This window comes from Daphnia magna, linkage group LG6, assembly GCF_020631705.1.
Source record: "Daphnia magna isolate NIES linkage group LG6, ASM2063170v1.1, whole genome shotgun sequence".
NCBI lineage: Eukaryota > Metazoa > Arthropoda > Branchiopoda > Diplostraca > Daphniidae > Daphnia > Daphnia magna.
The window spans coordinates 5,286,634-5,300,586 of NC_059187.1; the positions used below are offsets into that span (position 1 = coordinate 5,286,634).

A 13,953-nucleotide genomic window follows, 5' to 3' on the forward strand; every position below is an offset into this window, starting at 1 on the left:
GTACTCAATGTGAATACACTGTTATACCATGAGTTTTTACTTCTATATGTAAACTGCATGGAATATACTTGTATTCAATGTGAATACACTGTTATACCATGAGTTTTTACTTCTATATGTAAACTGCATGGAATATACCTGTATTCAATGTGAATATACTGTTATACCATGAGTTTTTACATCTATATGTAAACAGCATCAAATATACTTGTATTCAATGTGAATACACTGTTATACCATGAGTTTTTACTTCTATATGTAAACTGCATGGAATATACTTGTATTCAATGTGAATACACTGTTATACCATGATTTTTACTTCTATATGTAAACTGCATGGAATATACTTGTATTCAATGTGAATATACTGTTATACCATGAGTTTTTACATCTATATGTAAACAGTATCAAATATACTTGTATTCAATGTATTGATGGCAACCTAGTTATTTTTGAAACTAGGTATTACTATTACTTTTTACCGAGTTTTCGAAAAAAAAGTAGGTAATTCTATTACTAAATACCTAGTTTTATAAAATTACTAGGTAAAGTAGTGGACGAAAAACTAGGTACTAGGTAATAGTAAAAAGTAGCGGCAAGAAAACTAGGTAGTAATAAAAAACTAGGTAGTAATTTAAAACTAGGTAACCTAGTTATACCTAGTTTTTAAAATACGATAAAAATTAAATGACAATACGAGCAGTTTGATTCTTTGATTATTCTTTCTGTATTTCTTCTATAACTTGAGTTTTGAATAAGTTATGAATCTAAATTTCTGTTAAAACGGCACAGAGTTTCCGATTCAAGCAAAACGGAAGAAACATTTGTTTTTTTCCCTTTGCAGGAAAGGCCACTGCACGAGAAAAGACGCTCTGCTGATGCGGAAGTTGCGGGCATGGCCTGGTACTGCAAGGCAATTGGTGCTAGAGTGGGAAATCTACCCAATTTCTCTTTCCAGAATTGAAGGACATCACATTTTTGGCTGAATTCTCCTTTGTCGATCATTAAGATGTAATCTTGAACTTCTTGTTTCAACTCCTCCTCTTTTGATACGGTAGCTGGAAGGAATGGTGTGTTTACAAGCCTTCGCCTCTTGAAATGCTGAGGTTTATCTGTAGATTAAAGGAAGAATCAGTTAATTACTTGTATTTATTACTAGGAAATGGATGAAAAGTTTAATAGTTATATCGTTTTACCTGCGCTTAAATTTGACGATGGTACTTGTTCAGGACTAACAGCAGCATTGCCTTCCTGAGACGTACTGGGTAGTGGCATTTGGGAAACTAAGCAAAGTCCTTGATTCATCTCAGTCCTTAGAAATTCATTCAGTCTTCGTTTGCGTTCATCAAACAGCTCACCTGGCAGTTCAAGTGTTTTACTAGGATTCAGCATTGTACACATCAAGCAAGTCATGTCGAAATTATCATCAGTAACATTCATGATGGTTTTGAAACGCGTTTGTAACTCAGCCAGAACTTGATCACTGATACGCCGAAGTGACGCATCAGTCTCTTTCGCGTTGACAAATTGCTCTTGCAGGCTCAAGATTTCTGGAATAATAGCAGCAGCCGTTGGGTAGTCCCCTTCTAAGTAAGTTGTCGCGGTAGCTAGTGGCTTTAAAAAGGCCACAAATTTTTCCACATCTGCCCAATCAAAATCAATACCCCATAATCTATCTCTGCAGACATCGATAATTGCCGACTTTAAAAGTAGAACTCGTTTTAGGACATAGTAAAAACTATTCCAACGGGTTATCGCCACTTTCAGCAATTTTTTCCCTGTCAACAACTTCAGCTGTTGATTGGCGACCCCAGAAGCATTGATTTTCTTCAGAAGTTTAAGAACTGCTTTCCTTAGCTTGCCCAAACTGGATTTTTTGTCATCCAAGATTTTGTGAAAAACGAGATTGAGGGCGTGGGCCACGCAAGATAGACGTTTGCCAAATGCTTGACGATAAAATTCTTCAATTTCAAGGAAATCATTGTACTCCGTTTCGATCGCATTTGAATCCATTCCTCCTAACCCGCTGTCCGATTCAGAATCAAATTCATCATCCGAATGGTCAGATTCATCATTGTTGTCCAACTCAATGTCTAATTCTATTTCGACAAAAGGATCTGTTTCAGCATCGTTTACATTATTCACTGCTCCTTCTTCAAAAAGATCCACTGATGGAACCATAGGCTTCCGTTGAAACACTGTGTATGGCTCTAATCCTTTGACTATGTTTGACCCTTTGTCAGTTGTAAACCGAATAACTTTTCTGGTGTCCAGTCCATATTCCTTGAAGATTTTTTCGAACAACTCTTTGATGCGTGCCCCAGTGTGTGGGTGAGGAAAATCACGACAAGCCAAAGCAGCAACTTCTTGTTTTTCAGTTGTATGATTGTAATAAATAGCCACAATGCCCAAATAAAATTTGTCAAGGCCAGGCTGGCTCCAAATATCCATGGAAATGAAGTAGTTTTTCACAAGTTGCAAGTTAGAAATGACTTTTTTCATGATGTCCTCAGAATATTTAACTACCCAGTTCTTCAGAGTGTTTCTACATGGAAGGCTATCAGCAGAGCGGGAATCTAAATTATGAATGAGCTTCTGAAATTCCTCTGATTCCACCATACTTAAAGGAAAAGACGTGCAGGCACAAAGTCGTGTTAGATCAAGCTTCAATGTCTGGAACGATGTACTGTTTTGTGGGAGAGGATTTCTTTTGTGGACTGGGACACCGAAAGATTTAGATTTGAAGAAACTAGTAACAGATGAGCTGCGTGACGATGAATTCAAAGTCTGTTCAGCAATTTTAAATTCTTCTGACTGTAGCTGTTTCAGTTGCTCAGGATGATAGTTGTTTAAATGAAGCCTCATATTTGTGGTATTTCTGCCTTTGTTGGAGTATGTGCATTTCTTCTCTTTACCATCAACAATTTTCGTCAGATTGCATTTGGTTTTCAGTTGTTTTCCTTCTCCACTGGTATCAAAAAATTTCCAAATGGGACTTCTCTTCTTCGGACCTCTTGCTTTAGAATTATTGGAGAGGCGCGAAGATCGACCACTGATGTTGATATCGCTTTCACTATCTTCGCTTTCTTCGTGAGAATCTTGGGCCGTAGAAGAGTCATTCCCATACGTTTTGAAAGGAGTTGAAGACAGCATAACGTCATCCATCATCGGCATGTATTCATCGTCATGTGAAGTGCCTGCTCGCGGGTTAGACGAACGTTTTCGTTTTGCCATTGAAATGAAGTTGGCTGAATTTCCAATGAAGACAGTGACAATTGCCAAAGTAGATAGGTCTAACTTAATCAGGCCCTGCAATACAATAAAATATATCAAAAATATAAGAAATGCTATTAAAACTATGAACAAATTCATACATCAGTCTCAGAGTCAGACTTATTCAGGTGCAGCTTGCGAGTGAAATGAAGTTGATGTGACAATTGTCAATCAAAAGTAGATGGACTGACTTAATCAGGCCCTGCAATACAATAAAATATATCAAAAACATAAGAAATGCTATTAAAACTATGAACAAATTCATACGTCAGTCTCAGAGTCAGACTTATTCAGGTGCAGCTTGCGAGTGAAATGAAGTTGATGTGACAATTGTCAATCAAAAGTAGATGGACTGACTTAATCAGGCCCTGCAATACAATAAAATATATCAAAAACATAAGAAATGCTATTAAAACTATGAACAAATTCATACGTCAGTCTCAGAGTCAGACTTATTCAGGTGCAGCTTGCGAGTGAAATGAAGTTGATGTGACAATTGTCAATCAAAAGTAGATGGACTGACTTAATCAGGCCCTGCAATACAATAAAATATATCAAAAACATAAGAAATGCTATTAAAACTATGAACAAATTGATACGTCAGTCTCAGAATGAAAATGAAGTTGACTAATTGACTCACTTAGGATTCCAATAAACAGTAGATTGACTGATAGACTAACTCAGTCAGGCGTCAGGCTCTGTCAGGGAAAGGGAAAAAAGGAAACAAATGAATAGCGATAAGTGACAAATTACAATTAATAGAAATTTTGAGTTTTTAATCATTTGACAACAGTGTAAAAAAAAAAGTCAAATTACCTAGGTAATGTTTTTCTTATTACTAGGTATTTTTTTTTAAAAACTAGGTTTTACTATTACTAAAGGTAGCCCGGAGAGAAACTAGGTAAAGTAGAACTAGGTAAAGTAGTGAAAAAAAACTAGGTATTACTAGGTAACTAGGTAATACTAGGTATTACTACCTAGTAATGCCACCAATAATTCAATGTGAATACACTGTTATACCATGAGTTTTTACTTCTATATGTAAACTGCATGGAATATACTTGTATTCAATGTGAATACACTGTTATACAATGAGTTTTTACTTCTATATGTAAACTGCATGGAATATACTTGTATTCCAAGTGAATACACTGTTATACCATGAGTTTTTACTTCTATATGTAAACTGCATGGAATATACTTGTATTCAATGTGAATACACTGTTATACCATGAGTTTTTACTTCTATATGTAAACTGCATGGAATAGGGGGGGAGCGGGGCTATTTCGGACAAAATTTTGCCAACTGTGTTCTAGTTGACATTTATTTAAATACAAGCAAATATAAGTAATTGTTTTTGTACCAAAATGTAGCCTAGGTTTTCTACTTTTAAAAACTTATTTTACAATTTCTTTCTGGTGATAAATGGCTTAAATATAAACATTTTAGTTTCATTGCCTTTTTGTCCGGTTTTACCCAACCGAAGGGGCTTTTTCGGACAGTTGAAGAATATATATATTTAAAATAATTTTAGCCAATATTTATTACGTATAAATATACCAATCGAACCGAAATTTCATTTCCGTTTTGATGGTGTACCTTTTATGTTACTTTATAGTAAAGAAATTCAAAGAAATGAAATGAAATGAAATACAGTATAGTAAAGGTTTGTTTTCCCTTTTTCTGCAGTTTGTTTAGCCGAACCCGCAAAAGAAGGGAGGAGCCTATGGTAGCAGACGTTCTAGTTTAAAAACGGCGGGTTCTTTAAATATTCTGTGTAAAAACTATTCCATAATTTCGTTGTAAAAATGGTTCGTGTCTACAAGAGTACAAGAGAAAAAAGGCTAAACCACCACCTACTGATGCTGAGATAGCTTCTGCATTACTTTTGATTAAAACAAGTGGTAAATCATTAAGAGAAGTTGCTTTAACAAGTGGTATACCAAAAAGCACACTTTTTGGTTATTCGAAATGGTTTCCAGACTTTTCAAACCTACCACCTGATACCAAAATTAAACCAACATTTCACCATCTGCAAGTGCTGAAACCAGAACACGAGCAAGAATTGACTGATTACTTGATTGTATCACAACTAAGAAGCCATGGCTTGACCCCAAAAAAACTGAAACTTCTCGTGTACTCTTATGCTGTTTTTAATGGTATCCCGGTCCCTCCAACTTGGCTGCATAAGAAAACAGCTGGAAAAGATTGGTTTAGTAGTTTTCTAAAACGAAACAAGAGGCTATCAATTCGTAAACCTGAAGCAACAAGCCAGGCTAGGGCAGCTGCTTTAAACAAAGTTGTAATGAACAACTTTTACGACCAGGTATTTAGATTAATTTCTTTCAATAGTTTCTTTTTACTTAATCTTTGAAATTTCTTGTAGGTGGATGAGCTATATGAAAAACACAAGTTTGATGCAGATTCCGTTTTCAATACAGATGAGACTAATAACACAACTGTAGTTGAACCAGCAAAAATTATTGCACAAAAAGGCACTCACCAGGTATAATTTTTGGTTAAATTTGTGTTATGATTTCTAAATATGAACATAATAATATGAATTTCATAATTTCAGGTTTATCAAATGACTTCTCAAGAAAGAGGTGTAAACGTGACAATGTTGCCCTTCGTAAATGCTTCTGGAAAGTTATTCGGTGGTGTTTTTGTATTCCCACGTAAGAAAGTGAGCGAGAAAATGAAAAACTTGCCAGAAGGCTTTATTGCATTAGCCCACTCTTCAGGATGGATGACAGAAGAAAACTTTTTGATCGCTCTGAAACATTTTCATTCCCAAGTTCAAAGTAGGCCTACTAAAGAAAAGCCTATATTGTTGTTCCTCGATAACCACATCAGCCATATGGGTTATTCCATTTGTATTTTCGCCAAAGAAAATGGCATAATTCTTCAAACATTGCCCCCTCACACTTCTCATGCTTCACAGCCATTGGACAGAACTACCTTTGGCCCATTTAAGTCCAATCTTGCAGATAGTCACTCGGATTGGATGAGGGAACATCCAGGTCAACGCATTTCAATTTATGAAATCCCTCTTCTTTCAAAACCTGCTCTGCAACGTGCATTTACTGAGAAAAATATCAAGAAAGGGTTCAAGGCAACAGGCTTATTCCCTTTTAATCGTAATGCCATTCCTGACAGCATGTATGCTCCTTCTATCGTAACTGATTTACCAGGTATGTAAGTGTTTTCATTACATTTACTCCTATGTTCATAAATTAATGTCGACTTTACCACATTATACCTACAGCGCCAACTGAGGTTAATTCTCGTCAAAATGGTTTAACTATCTGTAATGCTATCCAGCATCTTCCCATCTCAGGTAAGTTATTTAAATGTATTCTAATAACAATCAACGTTATTAAAGTAATATCCCTTTTTGCATGTAATAGTAAACCAAACATTGCGATTTGAGATGCCATCTTCTATAGCTGCCCAGCATACCACAGTGGCAACCCAAGAACCTCCAAAGAGTCATTATTTATTGACAGTTTCATCAGCTGGACAGTTGACGTTGAGTCCAATCAGCGTTTCCCCTGTTGCTCAGCCACAAGCAGGTCCTTCTTCTGAAATTAGGTCATCTAGTTCTACGCCAATTATTCAGACGGAACATGAAAGAACAACGCCAACTGGGTCACCCTCAACAATTAATGATATGGCTTCTACTACTGCAAGTTTGCCTAACCAGCTCAGCCCCCAACAGCTGCTAACTACTCCAGTAAAATTTCGCGAGCCTCACTCTTTTCGTCCACAGGATTTTCTGCAATTGCCACAAGTAGCACAAAATGGCCCAAGAAATTCCAATCATAATAAACGACTTGGGGCATCACGATGTTTGACCAGCTCTCCAGAAATAAAACGAATTCGAGAGGAACATGAAGAAAAGGAGCGGAAGCTAAAAGCAGCAGAGAATCGGAAGATAGCCAAAGCAACAAAAGCAAAAGCAGCTGAAGAAAAAGGAAATCAAACAAAGTACACAGTGTGGAAGAGGTAATCAAAATTTTTGTTTGTTATATTTTTTAAACCAATGATGCATTTCTTTGTTAACTGAATTAATTATATAATTTTCAGGATCAATACTTCGAAACTACACCTGCAGTTTCGAATCCGCAACAGGGAAGGAAAAGTACCTCCAGAGTGCTACGGTACGATAAGGAAAATGTGTCATCAATCAATCTAGTGGAAGAAAAAGAGGACCTTCCCAGTGAACCACGTAATAGTCCAGTTGTCCCAAGAAGGGAAAGAATAACTCGAGCAGTAAAGCAAAATAGAATGCGTAATGTATGTGGTCGTTAACCATGTCTTCGTGTTTGTTTTCTTGATAAGTATACCAAATAAGGTTTCAATACAACACAATTAATCGATTGAACCTCTCTTGTGTTTTTATTTCCCTGATCAAGAAATCAATGTTTCAATGCAGTTTACTTAATCGGTGAATCAAAGTGAATCACCTTTCTTCAAAACAATCGTTTGCAACTTAATTGGGATTTGGGAAATAAGAGACTTTACATAACCATCTTTTTCAGTTAAAGACACAAATGTGGTTCTGATTTCTTCATAAAGAGCTTTTTCACTGTGTACACGCATTTCTTGTTCGTCGAAGTCTGTCAAAATTTCTGAGAACACTGAATCAATTGGCATCAAATCACCACTAGCTGGTGGCCAGCTATCCAAAACAGACATTCTTGGATTATCTCCGATCCATTTAGTTACTTTGAGACTGCTATAAACTGGATATCTAAAATGATAAGAATTGTTACATAGGAAATGAACATTAAGTTTTCATATAAACAATAGGCCTACTTATTGTGAACAACTGTAATGGGCTCCACTTTTGGATATGATGACATCACCTCCAAGAGAAAACTAATATACTGTTGTGAGTCAATCCTGGTTTGAACTTGACGAATAAGATTGCATTCATCATCATTTGGTTGTGAGATGCAACCAACCACGGAAACACTATTTGGTATATTGGTTCGTTGAGTACCAACATATGAAGATATTACTCCTTTTCCATCAAACCTGCCACAATATGAACGTGATGGTTTAAAAGTATGCATATGAATATAAATAAATAAAATTAAGTATACTTGTAGCGATGTTCGTTGACGTAAACTTTTGACAACCAAAATGTAACTGGCTTTTCACGAAACTTTGAAGAAAAATCAATTCGTTCCTCTTTCTGTGAGCTAGAAATAGGCCACTGTGCCATCTTTCACAAATGAGCTCGTCTAATTATATGTGTAATACACAAATCAATTTGTTCAACACAATTTGAGAAGACTTGTCAATCAGAATCGTCAATCAATCATCAAGATTGTTTGTCAATTGCGGAATATTCCGCATCACGTTTCTTGTTAAAAGCAAAATTAGGCTCCACCCAAAAAGAGGGGCTTAGCAGGCACAAAAAATCACACTTTTTGCCGTCCGGAATAACCCCGCCAACATAACATATACATTTTCGTTAATTGTGAATCAACGAGAAAAGAAAACAAAACAAAAATTTTACACTTTAAAAGAAAATTAAATGGGCTATTCAGTAATATATAGTTTAACTAGATTTTTAATTTTTGTAATGTTCAAAATAACAATTAAAGCAGAAAAGAAAAAAAAATTGTATTGGAAAAACAACATTTTCTTAAATAACTAGATATTATTGCTCCTTATGTCTTCTAAAACATATCAAAAAATTAGAAAGGTATTATTTTTTGTTCTCAAGATATTTTTATTTTAGTCGGTGACATTTGAAAGTGATTTTATTTCGGCTTTGTATTCTAAATATCTGGCAACAACTAATGTTGACATTTAAATCAGAAAAGAATCATAGTTGATGAGATGACAAAATGTTTAACTTGGCTTACACAATATTTATGATAACAAAGACACGAGTCAAGTATATAATAAAGAATAAGAAGAAACAAAAAATAAACAAAAACAAAAACACGTCACACATTTTTTTTCTCTCTTGTCTAATAATAATAATAATTGAGAAAAAAAAAGACTCTTGGTGTAAGAAACCGACACAATAGTTATAATGGTTGCTTCACGATTGAAAAATAAAATAATAATATTTGAAAAAAAAATGGGCTTATTTCTCAACTCTATATGAATATATAGAGTAGAATCGGATTATATATATATATATACAGTCGCGGCTGTAAGTTTCTTTACGTGTAGCTAAAAAACCCGCCTTTTTACTGTGTATTGGCGTATGGTATGTGCCTATGGCAGAGGTTGAGATACCTTATTTGTTCTATTTTTTTGTTTCTTACACCCTACCCCTCCGCCCATATTTATACTTAACTCTTCTTTTATCGAAAATTACTATTTTACCACGATGTGTCATACGATTACGCAGCCCTATTATCTCACACTCTAAAGAAATGAATAAAAAAGACGTTTTCTGATTCAGTCAAACGATGGGACTTAATGTTTATTTCCATGCCCAAGTAAGTCAGAATGTAGCTTAATACTAAGTCGTTATTGTTAACACGTTAAATAGGGTTGCTTACCGTATGCCACATCGTGATAAAATAGTAATTGATGTTAAGCAGAAAAATTAAGTAAATATGGGTGGAAGGGTAGGGGAAAGAAACAAAAGAATGGAACAAATAAGGTATATCTCAACCTCTGCCATAGGCATATACCACCCGCCAATACACAGTAAAAGGGCGGGTTTTTGAGCTACATGTAAAAAACTTACAGCCGCGACTGTATAATCCGATGAAAACAATTTGATTTCTAAAGAATTCGAATTGTATATGTCACTAATCTCCACCTGAATATCAATTTTCTATCGCTTTCAAATGTAACCGACTAAAATAAAAATATCTTGAAAACAAAAAATAATACCTTTCTAATTTTTTGATATGTTTTAGAAGACATAATGAGCAATAGTATCTATAAGTTTCATATAAAACAAAAATTATGGTTTTGAGATATAATTTTTTGAAAAAGACCAATTTTCGTCAAAATTGGGGTTTTTCCTAATTTTAAAGATTAATATCTTTTTTTGTATAAAAGATAAACTATTTATTTTTAACAGTCAAATGTATTTACCATGAACTACACTTGGTAGAAAAATCATACACCTACAATGATTTTAAGACCCTCAAAAAGCTTATGAAATTTGTCAAATACTAATTTTTTTTAACTGATGACATTGGGGGGATAATAACTTCTGATAAAGGTCGCAATGGTCTTAAAATTAAGTTTTCTATACCCTTTTTGTATTCTAATCATTAAAAAAATTGATTCTTTAGTTTAAATCGGTTAAAAAAATTATTGCGCTCAATACCCAATTTTCGACTTTTTTGAAAAAATCGAAACTTTGGACCCCTATATCATCCGAACGAATAATATTTGGATAAAATCCTTTGGCATACCTTATTTTCTAACTATAAAGAACCCACCCACCAAAAATTATCAAAATCCGTGAGATGTCGCAACGAGGATGTTTTGGCGTGGAATGACCCTTTTACTTCTATATGTAAACTGCATGGAATATACTTGTATTCAATGTGAATACACTGTTATACCATGAGTTTTTACTTCTATATGTAAACAGCATCAAATAAACTTGTATTCAATGTGAATACACTGTTATACAATGAGTTTTTACTTCTATATGAAAACTGCATTGAATATACTTGTATTCAATGTGAATAAACTTTTATACCATGAATTTTTACTTCTATATGTAAACAGCATCAAATATACTTGTATTCAATGTGAATACACTGTTATACCATGAGTTTTTACTTCTATATGTAAACTGCATGGAATAACTTGTATTCAATGTGAATACACTGTTATACCATGACTTTTTACTTCTATATGTAAACTGCATGGAATATACTTGTATTCAATGTGAATACACTGTTATACCATGAGTTTTTACTTCTATATGTAAACAGCATCAAATATACTTGTATTCAATGTGAATACACTGTTATACCATTAGTTCTTACTTGTATATGTATACTGCATCAAATATACTTGTATTCAATGTGAATACACTGTTATACCATGAGTTTTAACTTCTATAGGTATACTGCATCAAATATACTTGTATTCAATGTGAATACGCTGTTATACCATGAGTTTTTACTTCTATATGTAAACTGCATGGAATATACTTGTATTCAATGTGAATACACTGTTATACCATGAGTTTTTACTTCTATTTGTAAACTGCATGGAATATACTTGTATTCAATGTGAATACACTGTTATACCATGAGTTTTTACTTCTATATGTATACTGCATCAAATATACTTGTATTCAATGTGGATACACTGTTATACCATGAGTTTTTACTTCTATATGTAAACAGCATAAAATATACTTGTATTCAATGTGAAAACACTGTTATACCATGAGTTTTTACTTCTATATGTAAACAGCATCAAATATACTTATATTCAATGTGAATACACTGTTATACCATGAGTTTTTACTTCTATATGTAAACTGCATAGAATATACATATATTCAATGTGAATACACTGTTATACCATGCGTTTTTACTTCTATATGTAAACTGCATGGAATATACTTGTACTCAATGTGAATACACTGTTATACCATGAGTTTTTACTTCTATATGTAAACTGCATGGAATATACTTGTATTCAATGTGAATACACTGTTATACCATGAGTTTTTACTTCTATATGTAAACTGCATGGAATATACCTGTATTCAATGTGAATATACTGTTATACCATGAGTTTTTACATCTATATGTAAACAGCATCAAATATACTTGTATTCAATGTGAATACACTGTTATACCATGAGTTTTTACTTCTATATGTAAACTGCATGGAATATACTTGTATTCAATGTGAATACACTGTTATACCATGATTTTTACTTCTATATGTAAACTGCATGGAATATACTTGTATTCAATGTGAATATACTGTTATACCATGAGTTTTTACATCTATATGTAAACAGTATCAAATATACTTGTATTCAATGTGAATACACTGTTATACCATGAGTTTTTACTTCTATATGTAAACTGCATGGAATATACTTGTATTCAATGTGAATACACTGTTATACAATGAGTTTTTACTTCTATATGTAAACTGCATGGAATATACTTGTATTCCAAGTGAATACACTGTTATACCATGAGTTTTTACTTCTATATGTAAACTGCATGGAATATACTTGTATTCAATGTGAATACACTGTTATACCATGAGTTTTTACTTCTATATGTAAACAGCATCAAATATACTTGTATTCAATGTGAATAAACTGTTATACCATTAGTTCTTACTTGTATATGTATACTGCATCAAATATACTTGTATTCAATGTGAATACACTGTTATACCATGAGTTTTAACTTCTACAGGTATACTGCATCAAATATACTTGTATTCAATGTGAATACGCTGTTATACCATGAGTTTTTACTTCTATATGTAAACAGCATCAAATATACTTGTATTCAATGCGACTACACTGTTATACCATGAGTTTTTACTTCAATATGTAAACTGCATGGAATATACTTGTATTCAATGTGAATACACTGTTATACCATGAGTTTTTACTTCTATATGTAAACTGCATGGAATATACTTGTATTCAATGTGAATACACTGTTATACCATGAGTTTTTACTTCTATATGTAAACTGCATGGAATATACTTGTATTCAATGTGAATACACTGTTATACCATGAGTTTTTACTTCTATATGTAAACAGCATCAAATATACTTGTATTCAATGTGAATACACTGTTATACCATGAGTTTTTACTTCTATATGTAAACAGCATCAAATATACTTGTATTCAATGTGAATACACTGTTATACCATGAGTTTTTACTTCTATATGTAAACTGCATTGAATATACTTGTATTCAATGTGAATACACTTTTATACCATGAATTTTTACTTCTATATGTAAACAGCATCAAATATACTTGTATTCAATATGAATACACTGTTATACCATGAGTTTTTACTTCTATATGTAAACTGCATGGAATATACTTGTATTCAATGTGAATACACTGTTATACCATGAGTTTTTACTTCTATATGTAAACAGCATCAAATATACTTGTATTCAATGTGAATAAACTGTTATACCATTAGTTCTTACTTGTATATGTATACTGCATCAAATATACTTGTATTCAATGTGAATACACTGTTATACCATGAGTTTTTACTTCTATATGAAAACTGCATTGAATATACTTGTATTCAATGTGAATACACTTTTATACCATGAATTTTTACTTCTATATGTAAACAGCATCAAATATACTTGTATTCAATGTGAATACACTGTTATACCATGAGTTTTTACTTCTATATGTAAACTGCATGGAATAACTTGTATTCAATGTGAATACACTGTTATACCATGAGTTTTTACTTCTATATGTAAACTGCATGGAATATACTTGTATTCAATGTGAATACACTGTTATACCATGAGTTTTTACTTCTATATGTAAACTGCATGGAATATACTTGTATTCAATGTGAATACACTGTTATACCATGAGTTTTAACTTTATATGTAAAACTGCATGAATATACTTGTATTCAATGTGAATACACTGTTATACCATGAGTTTTTACTTCTATATGTAAACTGCATGGAATATACTTG

At 33.1% G+C, this 13,953-nt stretch overlaps 3 protein-coding genes across 3 annotated transcripts; 1 reads left to right on the plus strand and 2 right to left on the minus strand.

The window, feature by feature from the left end:
• Positions 1 to 721: 721 nt before the first annotated feature.
• On the minus strand, positions 722 to 3,964 carry LOC123473640. The gene is made up of 6 exons (XM_045174685.1): positions 3,914 to 3,964; positions 3,707 to 3,807; positions 3,541 to 3,641; positions 3,375 to 3,475; positions 1,197 to 3,309; positions 722 to 1,112 (listed from the first exon to the last, which is right to left on the minus strand). The coding sequence occupies exons 5-6, from the start codon at positions 3,232 to 3,234 to the stop codon at positions 760 to 762; spliced, it is 2,391 nt and encodes a 796-aa protein (XP_045030620.1). The 5' UTR covers positions 3,235 to 3,309; positions 3,375 to 3,475; positions 3,541 to 3,641; positions 3,707 to 3,807; positions 3,914 to 3,964; the 3' UTR covers positions 722 to 759.
• Positions 3,965 to 5,082: 1,118 nt separating this feature from the next.
• On the plus strand, positions 5,083 to 7,661 carry LOC116935787. The gene is made up of 7 exons (XM_045175121.1): positions 5,083 to 5,101; positions 5,257 to 5,600; positions 5,661 to 5,780; positions 5,853 to 6,468; positions 6,543 to 6,614; positions 6,685 to 7,282; positions 7,364 to 7,661. The coding sequence occupies exons 1-7, from the start codon at positions 5,083 to 5,085 to the stop codon at positions 7,470 to 7,472; spliced, it is 1,878 nt and encodes a 625-aa protein (XP_045031056.1). The 3' UTR covers positions 7,473 to 7,661.
• On the minus strand, positions 7,649 to 8,659 carry LOC123473624. The gene is made up of 3 exons (XM_045174630.1): positions 8,386 to 8,659; positions 8,096 to 8,317; positions 7,649 to 8,030 (listed from the first exon to the last, which is right to left on the minus strand). Exons 1-3 carry the CDS (start codon positions 8,505 to 8,507, stop codon positions 7,730 to 7,732), a joined length of 645 nt encoding a protein of 214 aa, XP_045030565.1. The 5' UTR covers positions 8,508 to 8,659; the 3' UTR covers positions 7,649 to 7,729.
• Between the last annotated feature and the right edge of the window lie 5,294 nt (positions 8,660 to 13,953).